Source organism: Pongo pygmaeus, chromosome 22, assembly GCF_028885625.2.
Source record: "Pongo pygmaeus isolate AG05252 chromosome 22, NHGRI_mPonPyg2-v2.0_pri, whole genome shotgun sequence".
NCBI classification, from domain to species: Eukaryota; Metazoa; Chordata; class Mammalia; order Primates; family Hominidae; genus Pongo; species Pongo pygmaeus.
Genome location: NC_072395.2, coordinates 46,089,467 through 46,113,134, shown reverse-complemented (window position 1 = coordinate 46,113,134; position 23,668 = coordinate 46,089,467). Strand labels below are relative to the sequence as shown.

The 23,668-nt window shown below is 44.4% G+C and overlaps 1 protein-coding gene across 4 annotated transcripts in view; it reads right to left on the bottom strand.

Annotated features, from left to right (window-relative positions):
• Nucleotides 1-23,072, bottom strand: part of IFNAR2 (interferon alpha and beta receptor subunit 2) — a 35,629-nt gene extending 12,557 nt beyond the window's left edge. For 2 of the 4 annotated variants that reach the window (XM_054468286.2, XM_054468288.2), the window contains exons 1-7: nucleotides 22,750-23,070; nucleotides 11,133-11,222; nucleotides 9,375-9,416; nucleotides 8,007-8,130; nucleotides 6,182-6,354; nucleotides 4,223-4,368; nucleotides 224-392 (exon numbers count right to left, since the gene is read on the bottom strand). In XM_054468286.2, coding sequence (XP_054324261.2) covers nucleotides 224-392; nucleotides 4,223-4,368; nucleotides 6,182-6,354; nucleotides 8,007-8,130; nucleotides 9,375-9,416; nucleotides 11,133-11,187 — 709 coding nt within the window. In that variant the 5' untranslated portion in view covers nucleotides 11,188-11,222; nucleotides 22,750-23,070. Of the gene's footprint in view, nucleotides 1-223; nucleotides 393-4,222; nucleotides 4,369-6,181; nucleotides 6,355-8,006; nucleotides 8,131-9,374; nucleotides 9,417-11,132; nucleotides 11,223-22,408 lie in introns of all 4 variants that reach the window. The other 2 variants (XM_054468285.2, XM_063659819.1) reach the window with 2 other exon arrangements.
• Between the last annotated feature and the right edge of the window lie 596 nt (nucleotides 23,073-23,668).

Here is a 23,668-nt window from a genome sequence, read left to right as displayed (position 1 = left end):
GATCTCATCGAGTAGTATCTGATTGTTTTTTGGTACGACAACATAAAAGTGACTCTACCAGATCGTACACACGAACCAACAGAAAACATCTCTGTGAGGTGTTTATTGGAAGAAAGACCTTTAGTGCTCTATGAATTCTTTTCAGATTCTTTTCTTTAAATAGGCTTGCCCTCAGAGTAAAAGCATGAATACTCAAAACATGAATTTAAAAAAATGAACATACCTGATTCCTGGCCAGGTGGAAGGAGGGTGCATTTTAAGGGAGACTTTATTACTGCCTGCTCATCACTGTGCTCAAAATAAACAGATACACAGTAGTTCGTGTTTGGAATTAACTTGTCAATGACATAGGTGAAATTTCCACTCATGTTTCCTTTTATTTCGGGTTTATGCTGTAAACATAAGCAAAAAATCAGTAAGACTCTGCGAATTTCATTTAGAGGCAGGCCTTAATCTCTTTCAGGATTTGTCTTCAAATCTCAAACAGGGTTAGATTTATCACAGGCTTGGTAAGAAAAAGGATTTATAAGTCACCTGGAGCAAGTAATTTATCAGAAAACTACACCTACATGCACTTTAATATACACCCGCACACACACATATTTTATAACCATGACATCTAGTCTAGCGCCTTCATTTTACAAATGAGATAAAAGTCTTCAAAGAGGAATAAAAGTCTCTGTGACGTCATTTTTACAAGATTATCTTCTCTCATGGACAGTATGTGTCTACTTTACACTTGAGAAAGTGCCTTCATAAACATTAACTCTTTTGACTTTCAAAACAGTCTGCAAAATAGGCATTACCTCCACTCAACAGATGAGAAAACTGTACTTCAGTGTGGCTAAGTAACTTCTCCAAGGTCACAGAGCTTGTCTGTGACAAAATTGACTGATGTCTAGTTTCTCATCTTCTCCCTTTATCAATAGATAGACAGATATAGACAGATACATAGATAGATAGATAGATAGATAGATAGATAGATAGATAGACAGATGGATGCGGTCTCACTCTGTTGCCCAGGCTGGAGTGCAGTGGCATGATCTTGGCTCACTGCAACCTCCACCTCCTGGGTTCAAGAGATTCTCTTGCCTCAGTCTCCTGAGTAGCTGGGATTACAGGCGCCCGCCACCATGCCTGGCTAATTTTTGTATTTTTAGTAGAGATGGAGTTTCACCACGTTGGCCACGCTGGTCTTGAACTCCTGACCTCAAGTGATCTGCCTGCCTTGGCCTTCCAAAGTGCTGGGATTACAGGCGTGAGCCACCGTGCCCAGCCATCTCCCTTTAAACACCTTGCCTCTTCTTTCCTGTAGCTGCATTTCACTTCAGAATTTAAAAGATGATATGAAGGCTCTTTCATGAATAATAAGTTTTCTATCATGTTTTACAGTTTTTAAAATACATTCTTACTAGCAGTTTAATAAATGAGGATTCCTAGCAGCTCAAATACAGCCTTCAGTAATAATCTTTTTCTGTAAATTTCTGTTTGGGAGGAGGAGTTAGTAAACAAACAAACTTACGACCCAACAAACTAAAAGCTTCCCCTCCACTGGCCAGCACACAATCTCCTTCTCTGTTTGGAAAAATTCCTTGGAAGAATGAGCTGTCTTCACTGTCTCCAATTTTTCTCCTCCCACTCTTTCTTGAATCTACTCCAACCAGCTCTTTGCCTCCGACTCTATTAAAACTACTTTTATCAAGGACACGATGTTGCTAAATCCAATAGTCAGTCCTCTTCAATTGTCCCATTTACAGTACTGGACTCAACAGACCACTTTCACCTTCTGGAACGTTCTTCTCTCAGCTACCAGGACATCACTCTCACCTGCTTCTCTCCCTACCATGCTGGTTGCTCTTTCTCAGTCAATTTTGCTGTTTCTTCCTCATTTGCCAGATCTCCAAATTTTGGAATGTTCCCGGGCTCTGTCACTGGATGTCTTGTCTTCTGAGTGTCTATTCCCAGGTGATCTCATCTGGTCTTAGGGCATTCAACATGCACCAAGAAGCCAGTGACTCCCAGGCTCTCTCTCTAGCTGGGGGTTCTCCCCTGGACAACAGACTGGCACATCCCAGCTCCTTCCCCACGTCTCCTCCTAGATTCCTTACGGACAACTGGAATTTAACATGTCCCAAACTCTCTACCCCTATCTAACCCTCACCTGCTTCATTCATCATCTTCCATAGTTAATGGGGAAGTTAGTCTTGCTCCACATGCAAAATATATGCAGAATTATGAGCTGGGCATGGTGGCTCATGCCTGTAATCCCAACACATTGGGAGGCTGAGGTGGGTGGATCGCCTGAGGTCAGGAGTTCGACACCAGCCTGGCCAACACAGTGAAACCCTGTCTCTACTAAAATTACAAAAAATTAGCTGGGTGTGTTGGCGGGTGCCTGTAATCCCAGCTACTAGGGAGGCTGAGGCAGGAGAATCGCTTGAACCCGGGAGGCGGAGGTTGCAGTGAGCCAAGGTCGTGCCACTGCAGTCCAGCCTGGGCAACAAGAGCAAAACTCCATCTTAAAAACAAACAAACAAAACTCAAAATATATGCAGAATTTGATGGCTTCTCACTACTCACTACCCCTCTACTATCAAGGTCCAAGCCACCACCATCTGTTGCTTAGATTATACTAGTAGCTTATTTTTTTTTCTTGATTTAATTTAAAGGCTAATTTTCTTTATGAAGAAGATGCCTATTAACTACAGTTTTTCCTCTTATATAGAGTAGTCAATATCCTAATAAGCATCAGTCTCTTATTTTAGGAATCATAATCTAAAACAGAGTTAGTTGCTTATGGGGTGAACACAAACGAGACATGATTGAAACAGGAGATTTAATGACACTCCACATAGTCCTTAGGCCACATAAACTTATTTTTCCCCCATTTTTGCTCCTTTTCCTAGAGTACTGATTATAATCCATGTTGATATTAAAAGAAAAATGATAATAATCATATAATTTGTCACTGCCTCTTAAGTGACTGCCACCCTGGATTGTGTCTTAGTTGGTCTCCTAACTCGCATCTTTGCCCCTGTGGTCTATTTTTAACAGCCCAGCCAGGATGCCCTGTTAAGCCTTGGGTTCCACAGGCTTCCATCACACTCAGAAGACCCAGACCCACAAACTCCTACCAGGTCCAGCCACATTTACCCTCTGACCTCACCTCCTCTTCATCTCCTGCCTTGTCACTCCAGTTCAGCCACCTCTCTCCGCTGTTGCTGAAACACACCGGGCCCACTCCAGCCTCAGAGCCTTTGAACTTCCTGTGCCCTCTGCCTGAAATGCATCTACCCTGATTATCTCTCAGGCTGGTCTTACTTGCAAGGGTTTTATACTTGGCAAAGGGCTCTACAGACATAAGCTGCTGCTACACCCGTGAGAGCAATTTGTCCATTTCCACTTATTCCAGCATTCGGAGGGATAAGGACAACAAAAATTGAAGATGCAGGGCTGTCTGATACCAGATTACCCTGAGGTTGCTGAGAGTCAGGTCCTTCGCAGAAATTAGGAGAGGACAGAACCTGCCAGATAAGCCACTTCCTTACTGTGTGTGAGGGCCCGAGAGGCAGCGACAGATGCTTTTCACGGGTGGCTCAGCTAAACCCTCCTTTTCAAAGAAATCTCTCCAGGGTTCACTGAAATTTGGCTGTACTCTGCATCTCCCTCCCACACCCTCTCTCCTGTGTGTTCCCTGATGTGCATGTGGCTTATTCTTTTTTTTTTTTTTTTTGAGACGGAGTCTTGCTCTGTCACCCAGGCTAGAACACAATGGTGCAATCTCAGCTCGCTGCAACCTCTGCCTCCTAGGTTCAAGCGATTATCCTGCCTCAGCCTCCGGAGTAGCTGGGATTACAGGTGCCTGCCACCACATCCAGCTAATGTTTGTATTTTTAGTAGAGATGGGGTTTCACCATATTGGCCAGGCTGGTCTCAAACTCTTGACCTTAGATGATCTGCCCGCCTCGGCCTCCCAAAGTGCTGGGATTATAGGCGTGAGCCACCACGCCTGGCCGTGGCTTATTCTTTTAAAGAAGACTGTGCTGCAGGTTTAGATCAATAGTGAATGAACCATAGTGACTTCTTCCCTAAGTTGGACCATACTGAAGCCTGACCTTTTAGCTTTAATTGTTCAACTGCAAATTTCCTTTCAAAAGAGACAGTCAAGTGCATTGATTGCCCACTCAGAACTGTTTTGATCCTAACAGGAGAAGCCACTTACCTTCTTAACAATCCCCTCTGACTGTTCTTCAATGACGAGTGATAAATCAAACTGTAATTCTTCCTCAACAATAGATGGAAATTTCACCATCACATTAATGTGGTTGGTAAAACCAACAGTCTCAAACTCTGGTGGTTCAAAAGACACTGTTCAGAAAACAAAAACAGACAGGAATATGTCACAAAGACCATATGTGGCCCACAAAGTCTAAAGTGGTTCTCCTCTGGCCCCGTACAGAAAATCTGCCAAGTCCTGATTTACATCATAATTTTTCATGCTAATGCTATTCCACTAAGTGACTGTATCATGATTTAATTGATTCACTGTTTTGAACATTTAAATTGTCTCTGATTTTTATTAAAGACTTAACGTATCATGGGATATTCTTGGAATTAAATTTTTGCATTTGTCCTTAATAATTTCTTTCTTTCTTTTCTCTTTCTCTCTCTCTCTCTCTCTCCCCTCCTCCCTCCCCCCTTCTCTCCCCCCGCCCTTTCTTTCTTTCTCTCTTTCTTTTTTAATGTAGACATAGGGTTTCCCCATGTTGCTTGGGCTGGTCTTGAACTCCTGAGCTCAACTGATCCACTGGTCTCAGCCTCCTAAAGTGCTGGGATTACAGGTGTGAGCCACTGTGCCTGGCCTTAATAATTTCTTTGGGACAAATTACTAAAGAATTCTGGATTAGAGTAAGCACATGTTAAGGTTTTTAATACATGCTGTCAATTACTTCAGATGGACCATGCCAAAGCATACTCTTTGTATTCCCTCTAAACCTGGATATTTATGTATTTTTCATATTTATCATTTGAGTCATGAAACATATGTCACTGTTACTTTAATGTGCATTCTTTAACAACCCAAATACCATGAACTATAAATTCTGATTTTCTTTCTCGTCTGTGTGTACACACAAATGTTTGTTTATACACATACGTAAACATGCACGCAAATCCAGCAAATGTCGTATCCGAATTGTTTGCCACAGTGGGATTCAGTCATCCTTACCACCTTGCTAAGCACGTATGAGCACGTGCGCACCCGCATAGCCTACAACAGGAAGCTGAGACCAAATGGTTCTCTTGGAAACTCGTTGTAAAGTGGGAAACTGAAAAAGTAACTGAGCTGGGGCTGTTAACACAGTGCGTTAGGGAGCTGACTTGAGTCACAGGGAAAGAAAGAAGGGGTAGACCTGTTCTTGGGGTCTAGTCTTCTCCTCTGAGTTTTGGGTACTAGGTGCATGCACACTTGGTGTTCACACACAAAAGAATATTGGGTTATAATGTGGGGGTGGAGTTGCTGTATTAAGAAAATACTGGGGCCAGGTGTGGTGGCTCATGCTTGTAATCTCAGCACCTTGGGAGGCTGAGGTGGGCGGATCACTTGAGGTCAGGAGTTCGAGACCAGCCTGGCCAACATGGTGAAACATTTCTACTAAAAGTATAAAAAATGAGCCAGGCGTGGTGGTGTGTGCTTGTAATCCCACCTACTCTGGAGGCTGAGGTGGGAGAATCGCTTGAACCTGGAAGGTGGAGGTTGCAGTGAGCCGAGATTGCACCACTGCACTCTAGCCTAGGTGACAGAGTGAGACTCCATCTCGGAAAAAAAAAAAAAAAAAAGGAAAATACTGGGCGAGAGATGAGAGAGCTAGATCCAGCCCACCTGAACCTGGTTCCACACTTCCTGTCAGGCTGTGAAACCGAAAAACAGCAGCTCCTACTGCCTTATACAGGCACTGGGCAAATCTGCAAAGTACAAATTATCATTCCACTTTTCAGATTTAAAAAACCAAGGCCCAGAGAAGCAAAGCAGTCCACGGTTACAGAGCTAGGAAGTGGCAGGGCCAAGAGGTGAGCCCAGCCCCAGGTCTAAAATACCTTTGTAGACCTCCTCTATCATGGAATAGCAAATAATAATGATCTTGATGATGGGGACAAAGTGGAGAAACAGAGATAAACTCACTGTCTATGGCCAGCCAGAAATTGTGTGAGCAACTGAACAAGGTTGTGTTCCCGCTGAATCCTTCTAGGATGGTGACATAGGCCTCGTGTGTGCTTCTCCACTCATCTGTGAGGTCACAAAATGATCTTGTGGTATTTGCACAGTTCATAACCATCTTCAAATCTTCTGGTTTACTTTGGAAAGAAAAAAATGGAAAAAGGAAAGTGTTAGCATTGACGTAATGAGAATCTATTTTTGGGCGCCTTACTTCATTGTTTCCTTTAGGGCTCTGCCCAAATATCACTGTATTAAGTGATCTTCCCCAACCATCTTACTGAAAATGGAACATCTTATGCCCTCCCCACCCCTGCACTTTCAATCTCTCTCTCTCTTCTTGATCGTAGCATTTACCCACACCTGTCACATTATACCTTTGTTTACTGATGTCTCCATTTACATAATGTCTGCTCCAGGAGGGCAGGGACTTTGGTTCACAGTTGGACCCCCTGGCATGTAGTAGGTGCTCAGTAAAATTTGGCGGATCAGCCAGGTGCAGTGGCTCACGTCTGTAATCCCAGCACTTTGGGAGGCCAAGGCGGGCGGATAACGAGGTCAGGAGATTGAGACCATCCTGGCTAACACAGTGAAACCCTGTCTCTACTAAAAATACAAAAAATTAGCTGGGTGTGGTGGCGGGCGCCTGTAGTCCCAGATACTTAGGAGGCTGAGGCAGGAGAATGGCGTGAACCCGGGAGGTGGAGCTTGCAGTGAGCCGAGATTGCACAACTACACTCCAGCCTCAGTGACACAGTGAGACTCCGTCTCAAAAAAAAAAAAAAAAATTGCCGGATGAGTAAATGAATGAATGAAATTTGGGCCCTCATGGTGGAGGCCTCGGATCTCCCTCCCTCTATGGGACAATCATGAATGCCTTCCCTGAGACCCCCTCCCTCTCTGGCTAAGACTAGATGATCCAGTCCTAAGTCAGACCTGGGCTATTTCAGGGACAATGCAGATATCTCATCTACCAAGCTTCAGTTAGTTGGATGATACATGTGACCACTCAATGCAGAGAAAAACTTTTTAGCAGGCACCGAAGAGAAACTCACAAGAGGTCTCCCACTGGCTCAGTCAGTAAGCAGTAGCAGCAGCAGCTCTAGGCCAAATAAATAACCAACAAAAGGACACTCCAAGGGGCTGCTGGATCAAAGCAATGACTTCTAAGAGTGATTGGTAGGTGTGGGAAGAAGAAAGACAAACAGGACTCCATCCATTATGTCATGAATCCTTGCAGCAACCCCTCAGCAGAGGCATTAGCTTAGGGGCTGAGGTCCGTGCCAAGTGTCAAGCTGGTTAGTGACCAAACCAGACTTTGGACCCGGGCCTGTCCCAGACTAGGCCAGGCAGCTTTCTGGTGTCCCACCAGAGTAAAGAAAAGTGAACATAAACCATCAATATGGTCAATAGACCTTTAGATTCCTGTCCTCAGATAACAGGACTTTTAAACACTCAGACTGACTGAATTAGAGAAATCATTGCCTAACCCATACACAAGAATTATTATGTATGTGAGGTTCTGACCTGTAGAAATTGGCTTTGATGACACATACAAGCTTTGTCAAAATAGATTTGGATTATTAAAGTATTCAATTGAATTAAAAATGGATGCGTGATAGTGTTTTGTCTTTGGCTTTTTAAGGCTCTGAATAAGAAATGCAGAGAGAAGGAGAGGTAGATAGGAAAAGGGAGAGGGAGAGACAGAGAGAGAGAAAAGATCACCTCCTTCTCCCACTCCCCATATAACAGAACAATAATATGTTTACCAAGAGAAAAATATCAAACCAACCTCATGATTGTATACAGCAACATATAGTGAGTTGGTACAATGGAGTGGTTTTTTAATTCCCATGATAAGATGGACCGGAAATTTCGCAATGATATCTTGAAAGTGCAAGATTCATCTGTGTAATCTAAAGAGAAGAAGAAAAAAAGGCATTGAAATTTGGAACCCACAGTTGTATTCTGGCCACTGTTCAGTCATTTTTTGGGATCTAGAACCCACACCTCTGGCAGATAACCCCTCCAGAGAGCCCTGGTGTCTTGAAAACAGGAAGTCTACAGGACATGGGAAATAAACTGGTAAGTTAATTAACGAGCAACATATTATCAGGGCAGGCAAGCATGGGAAACAGGAACTGTGCACTGTGTAAGCAGAGTCTCGAGACAAGGGCTTCTACAATGCCCTTGGACTGCCTCTCCATGATTCACTGGACCAAAATAACCCAGGCCATCCCAGCCCAAATGGTGCACTTCCTTTCACTCTCCTCTACCCATTCTCCCTCCCCAAGCCGTTCTCTCAACTCAGCTCCCAGCTCCTAGCTCCTCCATGAAGTCCTCCTTTAGTAGCTCAGCCCGCTGCAAATTTTCCTTCCTCTGGATTCCCCAGCACTCTTATTCCCTGGATCACAGAGAGCAGGAGAGTATAACATGAGCCCAGACTGGCCCTTTCTAAGCATTTAAACCCCAAAACAATGCTGAAGCAGGCGCTATGAAGAGATTCATTTTACAGACTGTGAAACTGAGTTGAATTATACAATGTCATGTAGGTGGGAAGTGGCAGTGATAAACGAGACATTAAAGCCACACTTGCCAAATTCTGCCTTATATGGTTGAATTTTTAAAGATCACCTAAGTTTCCTGTGGTTAGGACCCAGGCCTTTGTTTCTCAACTGCCAACTCTTCACCCCCAACCAAAGCTTAGCACCAGGTTGGACACATATTTGATGCTTAGTGAAGTTTTGTGGACAGATTTATATACATAGGAAGAAGTTTAGTTAAAAAAAAATTATCGTCCTTTGTCTGGAACCCTCAGGGTGGAAGAATGTAAATTAAACAGCAAATATTTCGGGGCCATTTTTTGTTTGGCACAGTCTGCGCCTCCTCATTCTTCTATTAGTGAGATTATTAAGAGTTTGAATATTCTTTAAAGAAGTTTAAAAATGATCTCTAGTGTTCATTTCTTAGACTAGTTTTGTATCCCTCAAAAAACCAGAGTTAGCTCATTTTAGCTCCTTTTACAGAGAAAGAATCCCAATAAAATATGCAACAGATGTACAATCAGAAATCAAATCTCCCACATTTTATACCTCTGAATGGTTGCCCCAACACTTTCACTCTTATACAAAATTTAGTGAAGCCAAAAAACATCTCTTACCAGGCGAATCATGTGAAATACCAAACACGAGGCTGATATACACTAGAAGGAAGAAAACACATTAGAGAGGCAATAGTTTTATCTGGGCTCAACTTGCAACGATTACTCTAAGTCTGGAATTCTTTAACACACATTTATTGGTATCAGATTGAGACTTTTCTTGTGCCAAAAAAATGCCCACATAGATGGTTTTTACTCTACATTGGTGCCAGCAGCACATGGTGCAAGGACTGTGATCTCAGCTAAAATAAGATCCATTTGGGAGCTGACACTAACAACAATATGTACGGTCCCTGTTCTGCCCTGCTTTTTCCACTTAAAAATATATTTGGGGCTGGGAGTCGTGGCTCACGCCTGTAATCCCAGGACTTTGGGAGGCCGAGGTGGGTGAATCACACAAGGTCAGGATTCGAGACCAGCCTGGCCAACATGGCAAAACCCTGTCTCTACTAAAAATACAAAAAATTAGCTGGGTGTGGTGGTGCACACCTGTAGTCCCAACTACTTGGGAGGCTAAGGCAGGAGAATCGCTTGAACCCGGGAGGTGGAGGCTGCAGTGAGCAGAGATCGCTCACTGCATTCCAACCTGGATGACAGAGGGAGACTCTGTCTAAAAAAAAAAAGGCTGGACACAGTGGCTCACGCCTGTAACCCCAGCATTTTGGGAGGCCAAGGCAGGTGGATCACTTGAGGTCAGGAGTTTGAGACCAGCATGGCCAACATTGTGAAACCTTGTCCCTACTTAAAATACAAAATTAGCCGGGCCTGGTGGCAGCTATAATCCCAGCTACCTGGGAGGCTGAGGCAGGAGAATCGCTTGAACCTAGGAGGTGGAGGCTGCAGTGAGCTGAGATCACGCCCCGCACCCCAGCCTGGGCAACAGAGTGAAACTGTGTCTCAAAATACACACACACACGCACACACACAAACTGTGTCTCAAAACACACACATACACACACGCACACACACACACATACACACACGAGATCTTTTTTTTTTTTTGAGACAGAGTCTCGCTCTGTCACCCAGGCTGGAGTGCAATGGCGCTATCTCGGCTCACTGCAAGCTCCGCCTCCCGGGTTCACGCCATTCTCCTGCCTCAGCCTCCCGAGTAGCCGGGACCGCAGGCAGCCACCACCACGCCCGGCTAATTTTTTGTATTTTTTAGTAGAGACAAGGTTTCATTGTGTTAGCTAGGATGGTCTCAATCTCCTGACCTCGTGATCCACCCGCCTCGGCCTCCCAAAGTGCAGGGATTACAGGCATGAGCCGCCGCGCCCGGCCACACACGAGATCTTTAACACCAAAGAATTTTCTTGTTTTTGTTTAAGTATTTGGGCTGGCTGAGGGAGGGTCCTCAGAGGCAATTGGCCATCCTAGAAATATTCACAGAATATGAATACGCATGTTGCTAATTAATCAACTTTAGAGGTAAAAGACATTTATCAAAGATTGGGGAGGAAGAAAGGGTGTTAGGAGAAATTACTCTTCAAATTATAGGCGAGGATAGTCCTGATCATTATTGCCTTAAGTCACTCATTTGTTTTCCTAAAATTAACAACAGGACAGGAATCTACACTGAATCTAAACTACTAGCGTAGGTTTCCTATTTGATTTCCACTTAACTCCTGACACTAGGCAGGGTGGTACTGGGTTCTCTAGTCAGGGAAATGAGTTTGCGACTTCCTGCCAGGGCTCTCAGTGAGGATGGCATCACAGCTTGCTTCTATAAGAGCTAAGATAAAAAGCAGCACTTACCCATGAGAAACAAATTAAGTGATCTGACGATGGAGGCATTCTGGCTCAAAAGCATCTTTGCTATTTTTAGACTTCTCTTGACTTTTACATCTGAAATCAACATTAGGTGATCAAAATTCTGAAGTGTCTAATTAAATTGCAAATATAAAAATGGGAGCAAAGACAAGATAAGGAGAGACCTGTAAGGAATAGTAAAATTCCTAGTCATTTACCCCATTTATTCAAGTGAGCCTGGTCTCAGCGTCCGGGCCCAATCCCCTACCTAGTCCGGGAGGAATTTTAAATTTAACTTTTGAACAGGCAACAGTCGTTGGGTTCAACAATTTTAAGCATACAAAAAAGAAATAGTGAAAAGTCTTGCTCCCTTTAGAAAACCTTTTTTTCTTTTGTGAATCCTTCAGAGTATCTTCATGCATAAGCAAAAACAAATAGATATTCCTAATTTCCCCATCTTTTAGACAAGAGATAGCATGTATAGTCCCTGTTCCACCTTGCTTTTTCCACCTAAAAATATATTTGGAAGATCTTTCTATCCTTGTTTTTTAAATAGCTGGATAGAGTTCTACTCTATAGACACACCACTATTTATATAATTAGTACCCCTACTATAGACATTTGAATTATTTCCAGTCTCTTCTGCAAGGAAATCTCTTTCATTTTGCACATGTGCCAGTTTAAGTGTGAGAAAATTTCCAGAAGTAGAATTGCTAGACAAAGGACATATCAGTTAGGGTTCTGGCAGGAAACAGCTCATTCAAATTAGGATAGACACTTTTTAAAAAAATAAATTTAAGGGGTACAAGTGCAGTTTTGTTAGACAGATATATTGCACAGTGGTGAAATTTGGGCTTTTAGTGTATCCATCACCTGAATAGTATACATTATACCCATTAAGTAATTTCTCATTCCTTAACTCCCCACACCCAATCCACCCTTCTCAGTCAGTAATGACTATTATTCCACATTATATGTCAATGTGTGCACATTATTTATTAATAGCTCCCACTTATAAGAACATGTGGTATTGACTGTTTCTGAGTTGTTTCTCTTAAGATAATGGCCTCCAGTTCCATCCAGGTTGCTGCAAAAAACATGATTTCATTCTTTTTTACGGCTGAATATACTGTGTGTATATATACGTAACTTTTTTTTTTTTTTTTTTTTTTTTTTGAGACAGGGTCTTGCTGTGTTGCCTAGCCTGGAGTGCAGTGGTGCAATCATGGCTCACTGCAGCCTCAACCTCCCAGGCTCAAGCAATCCTCCTGCCTGTCCCCCTAAGTAGCTGAGACTACAGGCATGTGTCACCACACACCGGCTAATTAAAAAAACTTTTTTTGTAGAGATGGGGTCTCATTATGTTGCCCAGGCTGATCTCAAACTCCTGGATTCTCGCCTTGGCCTCCCAAAGTGCTGGGATTACAGATGTGAGCACCACACCTAGCCACATTTTCTTTATCCAATTATTTGTTGATGGATACTTAGGTTGATTCCATATCTTTGCAACCGTGAACAGTGCTATGTTCTAAGAAATTCATTGTTAGGCTATTTCATTGTGGGAACATCATAGAGTATACTTAGATAAACCTAGATAGCACAGCCAACTACACATCTAGGTTATATGGTGTAGACTATTGTTCCTAGGCTATAAATCTGTGCAGCATGGTACTGTGCTGAATACTGTAGGCAGTTGCAACACAGTGGCATTTGTGTATCTGAACATATTTAAACACAGAAAAGGTACAGTAGAAATATGGTATAATCTTACGGGGCTATCGTCATATAAAGGGTCCATCTTTGCCAAAGACATCATTAGGGGGTGCAGGACTATATTTACAAATGTGTGAGCGGGCTGTAGGCAAACCAGAAGGCAGAGTATAGAATCTGCAGCTCACAACATTGAGGCCTGTGACCACTCTGGGGCCCAGAAGGGAGAGTCCAGAACCTGCAGCTCACAACACTGAAGGCTGTGACCACTCGGGGCCTGCAGAAGGGAGAATATAGAACTTGTAGCTCACAACATTGAGGGTTGTGACCACTCTGGGCCTGCAGAAGGGAGAGTTGAGAACCTGTAGCTCACAACATTGAGGGCTGTGACCACTCGGGGCCTGCAGAAGGGAGAATGTAGAACCTGTAGCTCACAACATTGAGGGCTGTGACCACTCTGGGCCTGCAGAAGGGAGAGTTGAGAACCTGTAGCTCACAACATTGAGAGCTGTAGCTCACAACATTGAGGGCTGTGACCACTCTGGGCCCTAGGAGGGGACAGTACAGAACCTGTAGCTCACAACATTGAGGGCTTTGACCACTCTGGGCCCCAGGAGGGAGAGTACAGAACCTGCAGCTTACAACATTGAGGGCTGTAACCATTCTGGGCCTGCAGAAGGGAGGGTATAGAACCTGTAGCTCACAACATTGATGGCTGTAATCACTCTGGGCTGGAGGGGGAAGAGAAGAATCCAACACTGCAATTTGTAAGGAGAAACTCCTGTATGAGCAGCTATGACATGAGACCACTGGACACAGCCAGACCAAGAGGACAGTGCAGGCAGGAGGCTGAGGGATAAATATCCCTCACTGTGTCCCTCCCCTCTCTCATTTGGGGCTCCCCATCGGCTGAACACAACCAGAAGCCATAGGGCAAGGGGCCTGGAGTTGTATCCTTACCAGACAGTGTCCTGGGCAAACTAAAGAGTGGGGAGAGGGGAGGGTGGGTCTGAAGAAGCAGACAGAAGAGACCTGGCAATGAAACTATGCATCTGTAATTTGGATAGAAATGGTCACACCGGCCACCCTCAGGGCTATACCAATTTACATAACCACCTGTAATGTGTGAGAATTTTGGTTTCCCTACCGTCTCTTCTTAGAGGTATATCATCAAGTTCCTGGATTTTTCTCAAATTCATAAATGAAAAGTTGTCTTTCACATTAATATTAATTTGTATTTCTCTTACTCTTTGTGATGGAACATCTTCATCTTTTCATAGGTTTAAGAGCGATTTGCATTTCCTTCTCATTAACTGTTCGTGCCTTTGGCAATTTTTCTGTTGAGCCGTTGCTATTTTCTTACTGGTTTGCAGGAGCTTTTTTTTAAGTAGAAGGGAAACTGTGATATGAGTCACATATTTTTCTTCTCTCCCCAGTTTGTCACTTGCCCTTTGAGTTGCTTGTGCTGTTTAAAAAAACCAACCCTCCCCCCAAAAAAAACACCCAGAAGTTTTTCGAGTTTTATGTTTTCAGATTTAAAGGTATTTTCTTTCTTAGCTTCTAAATTTTGAGTCATAATCAGAAAGTCTTCCCTACTCCAAGGTGAGAAAGGAATTCAAGACGAATTTTAAGGAGCCCCAGTAGATCTTGTTCCTTCTCTCTCTATTTTGTCCCCATCCACGTGACTAAGACCTATAGATTGTGGGCATTCTTCTGTTCCCCAAACACTGGGGAAATATCATCAAAATAAAAAAAGACCATGAAATCAGACTTGTCATGGCTTGTGGCGACCGTCTGTGGCTGGTGACACAGGGGTAAGAAGAATTTACCATGACAGTTTAGGTCAAGAAAGGCAGATTTATTAGAGAAAGTAGGAAAATACATTGCAAGGGAGCAATGGACAGGTCAGTAAGAGAGGAGCTGACTGCCAGGAGACAAAGGCTTGCTGGGGATTTTATAAAATGCAATTTGAACTGAAGAGTGCTACGTGGAGGACTGACAACGCCAAGGTAGCAGGGAGCTAACTTGCATTCTTCTGTCAGCCGAGATGTTTGATGATAAGTTGAAGCATATGATGATACGCAGGAAGTTTGTGAGTTATGTGTGCAGGAGGGTCGTATGTCCTGGGCCATAAAGAAAGGCAGACCTATAGCTTATTTGCTTCTTCTTTTTGTTTGTAAGTCCTGGACCATGAAGCAAGGTAGACCTATGGCTTATCTGCTTTATCTCTTTGCTTTCCCCTAGACCCCCAGCCTGACTCCTCTTCCCTAATTAGGACTTCACAAGACCAAGCTCAAGCTAAAAACAATGTAATTTTTAAGTCTTCTCTGATGCCACAGTAACACGTCCAACCTGGGGTATTCTCTTAGAGAAATCCAAGTGATTCCAAGTCAAAATTTCCAGCCTTGCTACAGACTCCACCACCCATGAGATATCCAAGCATGACTGCCTGGAACTAATCCCATAATACTGTACCCATTGAGAAACATCTGCTGAGATATCTTGATGTGCTACATCATCTCCCATAATCACTCCACAGCAGAGGCGTTGACTAGTTGTGAACATTCCCCTAGAGACCACCACATTCAGATTGTAGAAGGGCAACTTCTTTATTTTATTTTTTGAGACAGGGTCTCACTCTGTCACCCAGGCTGGAGGGCAGTGGTGCGATCTCAGCTCACTGCAACCTCTGCCTCCTGGGCTCAAGCGATTCTCCCACCTCAGCCTCCCAAGTAGCTGGGACTACCGACATTTGCCACTACACCTGGCTAATTTTTGTATTTTTTTTTTTTTAGAGATGGGGCTTTGCTATGTTGTCCAGGCTGGTCTTGAACTCTTGGGCTCAAGTGATTCTCCAGCCTCAGCCCCCCAAAGGGCTTGGATTACAGATGTGAGCCACCATGCCCAGCGAGGGCAACTCCTTTATACTTGAACACCTGACCTGACCTCTGACCTGTGGCCTCTGGTCCCTCCGTTTGTCTCCAACGGTGGCACATCTTCATCTTTGTTATATATGTGCAGAACACTCAGTCTCTTCAGCAGCCGAGAAAACACACACACACACACACACACACACACAAGTCCCATTCTCCCCCTCTGGGCCAGGGGATGGCTTCCTCCCTTGCTTTCTGGTGACTTATACTTCACTTGGAACCATATGCCTGATTACTAGATTCTTCTTGCTTGGAAAATATAATATCCCATCTTGGCATCCTGCCTAAATTAATTGAGCTCCTTAAAACTCTTGCTGACTACAAATAGATCAGTCTTCCTAAAGCATGGCTCCTGTCAATAGGGCTAGTCTGTCCCCCCGGGCCCTGCAGCTAGAAGGATCTTACACTTGGCTTAAGGTTCTCCTGTGGCTATCCTGAAATTCTTAACCATTTTATCTTTCAATGTGTGTTTTGTGCTAGGAGCCCCAGCTCATACTTGGATCCTTCCCCATCTCCTGCAGGTTAGGCTCCCAGCAGACGAATCCCAGGCCCTGTCTGGCTTCAGTCTCTATGCCTAACAACTGCTGCTGCTGTTGGCACGGGGTGTCAACTGGGACAACGTTCCACTGAAGCCCTCCTGGTGCAGATGCTGGAGAGGTCAGGGTCAGCACTCCAGCCTCGCCCCATGGATTGGAGTCAGAGGGCGACTGGCTGGAGGTTGGGTCTGGCAGGGATGAGTCTCTGGGTCACTCTTGACCTAGGTACCCAGCACGTCTGAGGCAGAGATGTGAAGACCCTTGGACGTGGCCACTACACTGTGGGTTAGGATGGTAGGTGCTTGGGAAAGGGAGACTCAAGGCTTGACTTCCCCAGAGCCTGCCCCAGGCTGGATCGAGGGGAAGCTAGCAGGAGGGGGATGCCTAGAAGTCAGGTGCAAGTACATGCATCCTAGAGTCACCAGGGCAGAGGGGGGACCTGTGCGAATCTGCTCTGGCTCCCTCGGTATCCTTGTGCCTGAGGGAGGGCTCCCTTGGGTGGCTCTGTGCCTGGTGGAGACCCTCTCTTCCTCTTTGCAAACTTCCTCTGTCTGGCTTCAGTTTGCTTCTTCTGGCTAGTTCAAGGGAACCTCCCAAGATATGCTGTAAAGTACTAATGGTATAACTTGGCAATTCCATATATGAATTAAATGCTCTTATTTAAATCTCGTTTTGCATAATATAAAGAACTGCAATATTCATGCTAATAATTCAAGTTTTTATTTTTATTTTTTATTTTATTTTTTGAGACAGAGTCTCACTCTGTCCCCCAGGCTGGAGTGCAGTGGTGCGATCTTGGCTCACTGCAAGCTCTGCCTTCCGAGTTCACTCCATTCTCCTGCCTCAGCCTCCAGAGTAGCTGGGACTACAGGCGCCCGCCACCACACCCAGCTAATTTTTTGTATTTTTAGTAGAGATGGGGTTTCACAGTGTTAGCCAGGATGGTCTCGATCTCCTGACCTCGTGATCCACCTGTCTTGGCCTCCCAAAGTGCTGGGATTACAGGTGTGAGCCACCACGCCCGGCCTATTTTTTTTACTTAGAATGATACTAAATAGCAAACAAAAAAACATTACGTGTTGAGAGAGAGGGACTGTGGAAGAAAAGGCTTTATATTTTAGTACCTTTAGTGGTACTTTCTTATGCATTTTTATTTGGCTCTGGGTGGGCCCTGTGAATTATGTAGTCAGCTCAGTCTGTAGCTCACTGTTGCCTGACAATGCACCAAGCTCCTTGGGTTAAATTCAAGGCTATCAGCTTTTCCAGTTTTTCCTAGAGTTATTGTCCTGCTGAGCTCCAGGTGACAGGTCACCCCCTGCTCTTGTTAGAGGTGTTGGAACCAGAGTGACTCCATCTTGAGTAGCAGCTGGGTAAAATGAGGCTGAGACCTGCTGGGCTGCATTCCCAGGGGGTTAGGCATTCTTAGTTATAGGATAAAACAGGAGGTCACAAAGACCCTGCTGATAAGACAGGATGCAGTAAAGAAGCTGGCCAAAGCCTGCCAAAACCAAGATGGTGACAAAAGTGTCCTCACTGCTTATTATATGCTAATTATAATATATTAGCATGCTAAAGGAAACTCCCACCAGTGCCACCACAGTTTACAAATGCCATGGCAACATCCAGAAGTTACCCTATATCGTCGAAAAAAGTGAGGAACCCTCAGTTCCAGGAACTCCCACCCCTTTCGCAGACAACTTATGAATAATCCACCACTTGTTTAGCATACGATCAAGAAATAACCATAAGTATACTCAGTGGAGCAGCCCATGCTGCTGCTCTGCCTATGGAGTAGCCACCCTTTTATTCCTTGACTTTCTTAATAAACTTGCTTTCACTTTATTCTGTCAGCTTGCTCTTTAATTCCTTCCTGTGAGAAGCCAACAACTCATGTGGCTTCCCAGGCTGAACCCCAATTTTGTCACAGGTTCACCCTGTGACACTCTGGCCTTCTCCATTCCGAAAGAAGAGCTCTACCTGCTATTCACCCTAAGACCAGACAAACCCTGCCAATTTTCAAGGCCCAGATAAAATGGATGGATTGGGTGAAGTGATTCTTTGAATTCCAACTCCTCCTGGATGGACAAACAACCCTCCAGGAACTCGCTGCCTCATGGTCTCCTGGTAAAGTATGGCTGTGTCTTTCCTTCTGTCTGACACAGACTGATGCACATTGTCAAGGAGGCAATGAATAATGAATGAACTGGATTCAGAAATGTTAGACAAAAACAATTACGTATCTTTTTCTGGAAATGAGAAAAGCATGAAAAAGTACAAATAAGAAAGTAACACTCATCCTTATTCCTACCATCCAGCATCAACAACTGTTAACATCTTGGCATATTTGATTCCAGTTTATTTTTCAAACATCTTTCTTTTTTCTTCTGTAAAAACTATTACTATCATTAACATTAGGTGAACATAATCCCACAGATCTTTCTATGCATAAACACACACACATACACACACACACACGGTGTTGCTGTTTAATGTTACTTGGGAAAAGACTAAAATAAAGTCAAAGGAGTTGTTAAAATTTAAATTTTTTTGTCCATAAGAAAGTATAATTTCCTATGATATCCCTCTAAGGTTTTAAATAAAACTTATGAAAGATATTAAAAGTTGCAGTATTATATATTCACATAGCGTCTTTTAATTTTATACCATATTTACTATTCCATTCTTTGAAAGAAGAGAATATTGGTATTCTCATATTTCCTTCCATCTTCCTCCCTTTTTTTTGGCTGTATATTTTTGTCTAGATTAATAACAATCCCATTCTATCCTACCCACAATTTCTACAGATGTATTACTTCTATATTTAAATAGAATAAATATTCACCAAGTCTTTTTACCATTCTCTACTCTTAAGTTCTTTATTTTGATTTATCTCTTAATTTGCTATTTCCTGGATTTTATTACTCAGCAAGTTTTTGTTTTTCCAAAAACAGTTCATGGGTGCTGAATTCCCTTTGTTCTTCCAGAAAAAAAATATGCCCCTCGGAAAAGTTTCTCTCCCTTGGAACTGTTCCCTCACAACCACCATAGTCTGGCATTTAGTGCTGCACTGAAGTCTGAGGCGAGCTTGACTTTGTTTTTCCCTACTTTACTTTTTCTTCTTAGATTCCTAAATAATTCTTTTTCTTTGAATTTAAATAGTTTAAGATATCTTAGTGCTTCTGTATTCCCACATGACATTTTCTGGAACATGGCATGTTCCTTTGGCCTACAGACCATTTTTTCTTCATCTCAATAAGCTTTCCTTCGACTTATTTTTATTTGAATTTTCTGTACCATTTGTTGACTTCTCTACATCTTGGACTCCAGTGGTCCCAGTTCTTGATTGTATTTTGTCTTTCATAATAGCTTCTTTCTTCTTAATCTTTGTCCCTTTTCAGTTGAATTCACTGGGCTTCCTTACTGGGCTTTCTTCTATTAAAATACTTTTATTTTCAGCAGTATTGCTTCTGTTCTTTCTCCTGACTTATTTATTCTGTCACTATGTTTTTACGGTCTTCAATTTTCCTTTAGGTCTGCAATCTCCCTTTTCATCTCCAATTTACAATTTTCTCATCTTTGAGTTTGTTTTATTGGATTTATATTTTTATCAAGTTGTTGTACAGTGTAAGGCAACGGTAACGAATTTCTTTTGTTTCAAGTGTAATTCTTTGTTTTTAGTAAGACGCCTTGCAAGCCACGTTGTTCTTTCCTTTCCTTTTTTCCCCCCTTACCATTTCTGTTCACTTTGCTGGTGCTAGTTTGGCTTTAGTACCTCCTACTGATATGGCGGAGTGAAACCCTGACTTCCTTTTTACAACTGCACCTGATTCCAGCTTGTTCTGTAAAGCCTGGGCAATTTCTCTAGCCCAGAAAGTTGGTGCCCAGTGAACCTTCCCCCATCTCACTCACCACCTTCATCCAGCATAAGGGCCCACTGCTCCTTTGTGAGAAAAGAAAAAAGCAAAGTATGTTGTGATTCAGTTTCCTCTTTTTTTTTTTTTTTTTTTAAAAAAAACAAGGACTGGATCAGTTTCCTTCTTTCCTATTTATTACAGAGAAATCTCACTATAGTTTCTGGTGGTTGAGACATATTTAAATTTTAAATTTTTTTTTAAACTTGAGAATTAAAAACAAACAAATGAAAACCAATGACAACGCTGATGGATATCTCCATGTACCAGATGGTAAAACCCTGGCTTGTGGGGTAACTCGTTTTCCTGTTGGGGCCAGAGAAAATTTTCGGTGGCTCTGAACTCCTCCCCATCATACATACCTCTCTTTTTCCCTCCTTTGTTTTGTCTTTTCTGTACCTCTAAGTCAGCCAATCTCCTCTGCCAATTACCTGTTTTTCCTTTACTCTTCCCTGAATTGCATAGCCCCCAGTTTCATTCTTCCAAAGGAAGAAGGACCCTCAGGGCCAGTGCCGTCAAGCTCTGCTTTAACTCACTAATATTTCACAAATCATAAAATGCACATTTTCTTTTAACATTTGAGCATTTCTGAAATCAGAATGCTTTCATTCTGGTGGCATGGCATAGCATGATTGACAGTGTTTTTTCTTACTTCATTACATAAAATGAAAGTGCATCTTATAAGCAATGGCATTTTAGTTTGGGTTTTAGCTTTGATAAAACATGATGATTGAGCCTGTAATACTAGCACTTTGGGAGGCCAAAGCAGGTGGATCATTTGAGGTCAGAAGTTCCAGACCAGGCTGGGTAACATAGTGGAAATCCCATCTCTACTAAAAATACAATTAGCCAGGCGTAGTAGCACACGCCTGTAATCTCAGCTACTCAAGAGGCTGAGGCAGAAGAATCACTTGAACCCAGGAGGGGGAGGTTGCAGCGAGCCAAGATCGTGCCACTGCACTCCAGCCTGCGCGACAGAGCGAGACTTTGTCAAAAACCAAACCAAACCAAACCAAACCAAACCAAACCAAACATGATGACTGATAACAGAAGATGATACATACCATTGACTCTTGAACAGTTTGAAGGTTTATAAAGGTAGCAGAAAAAATGAGTCCAATGTGGCTTTGAGTGTGCAAGTGTGAGCCATGGAATATATATTTTAATAAATGTTTCACTTCTAAGACAGTACCTCTTGGGTTATGATCCTTTTCATACTACTTTTTGAAACGACTTTTAGACAAATCACCATTGTCAAATTATGTGAACCCAAATCAGATTTTCTTTAACTTTTCAATAAATACATGAGAAACTTTAGAGGAAATATAGGTAAGAAAAATGAGTCATGTACATTTTTGATTATCTAAAATTGTGGAAAACAACTTTATGAACAATAGAACTTACAAGTTCAAGTCATTTTCTGAGACGAACAGATCAAGCCTTATCAGCAATGCCCTAATTGCTAGAGGAGTTTATCGAATATTTTCCTTAGGGTAGATTTTGATAGGGTCTCTGCTACCCCCTCACCCCCTCAAGCCTGCACAGGTGGATTGGGGGTGGGTGGACAGGATACTGAGAAACCTTGGCAAGCAGTGGGACTTAGCCCCTGGGCCAGTGAGCACACATGGGAAACTCCACGTCTCCCTGAGCCAGCTCGGGCACTTCTCACCACTGACTCGACGCCCAAGCATGCTATATTCCTTTCTAAGACTTCTTGCTAAACAAAACAAGGAAATAAAAAAAAAAAAATGTTAAAAGAAAGGAGGTGGGAATACTCTGAGTCAATATAACCATCGCTAACCAAATAAACGGGCTGATGGAGTCAACTCGCTACTGCGTGGAACGGATTGATTTGTTCAGGGTTGAAAGTGCCGATCGCCTCTCCATATTCGCGGAGTATCTTCCCAGTATCTCCCCTCTCCGACCCTGGGAGGGTGCACCCTTCTGTCTCCGCGGCCACGTCCCCTCGCCCCTTCCCCCTCCTGCCTCCACGCAGCGGATCCGGAGGAGTGTAGGCCACTCCAGCCCAGGCTGCAGTCTGTGACCCTCACGCAGGTCGAGGTGGGCTAATCCCAGGGGACCTCAAGAAGGCGGGCTGGAGATCCCGAACCTAAGCACCGGGCTGGTGAGCCGGTTTTGCAAGGCGAGGTGGACCTGGAGGAATGTGACCCTCAAACTTAGCAACGACTCACATCTTGCAGTGGCAAGTGCCCGGTGTCCTGGGCATCCTTGGTGGGGTGGGGTGGGACGCGGAGGGGTGCAACAAAAGCGGACTCCCAGCAGGGGCGACGCGTGGAGGGCGCCGGGCAGGGGCCGGGAGGGGTCCTGGGGTCGCAGGTGCGGCCCCGGGAGACAGGAAGGGCACATTAGCCGCATACTCAGGACGCGAAGGGAGGGCAGGAGGAGGAGGAGGAGTCGGGGAGAGCGAGAGGGAACCGGAGGCGATTCCGGGAACCGCTACGGGGAGGCGGCGTTTTCCCTCCAGTCAGCTGGCCACGCGCTCCGCTCCCGCGTCCCCGCCACGCCGCGTTACCTTTGCAGCTCTCGCCTTGCGGCTCCCGAGGGACGCTAACCTCGGGCCCCAGCCGCGCCCGGCTCTGGGACCGGACGCTCGCGGTCGGGATGCGCCCCGCGGGCGGCCTCTCGGACAGAGGCGGCGGGCGGGGGACAAAAGCGGCCCGTGCGGCCGGGTGGTGGTCCGCGGGCTGCGCTCGGGGAACTGTTCGGCTCGCCGGCGGGATTCCTACTGGCGGGGAAGAAACGTCTTTAGTGCGGGTGCGCGCGCCGAGCCCCGGCCTACGAGGAGCCCTGCGGGAGCGCGGGCGCCGGCGCCGCCGCGGGGGCGGGGCCGGAGCCGGGGGCGGGGCCGGGGACAGGGGCGGGTCCTGAGCCGCGGGCGGGGCTGGAGCAGGGCCGGAGGCGGAGGCCGGGCCGGGGGCTGGGCAGGAGAATACTAAAAAGGTCCGGTCATTTAAAAGCGTCTGCTGCCGATTGTCAGCTCCTAACCAATCCCGCCTTCGCCGAGAAAGCTTCATAGGGGAAGAATTTGGGACTGTTTTGTTTACTGAAGTATCCTCAGGGGATAGAATAGTGCCTGGCATTTAGAAGACACCCAAAAATGTGTTGACTGAATGAATGAATGAATGAACTAAAGAGTGAATGGGTTCTCTCCTGGCTCCCCCACTTGTTAGTTGTATAAACCTGCATGATATAATTCTCCAACCAGTAAAACAAGGATAAAAATACCTACCATTGAGTACATGTTGTAAATATCTACAACATTATCCGTTGTAGATTTTCCCCTCTTCTCCGCGGGTCTCTCCTCCATACTCCTGCCCTTCTCTCAACCCCCCACTGATCAACGTGTTTCGGGATAGGCAGAAAGACAGATATTCTTCATTAATTTGTCTACTTGTTATTTATACCCTGTCAACTTCTAAAATAGACTATGA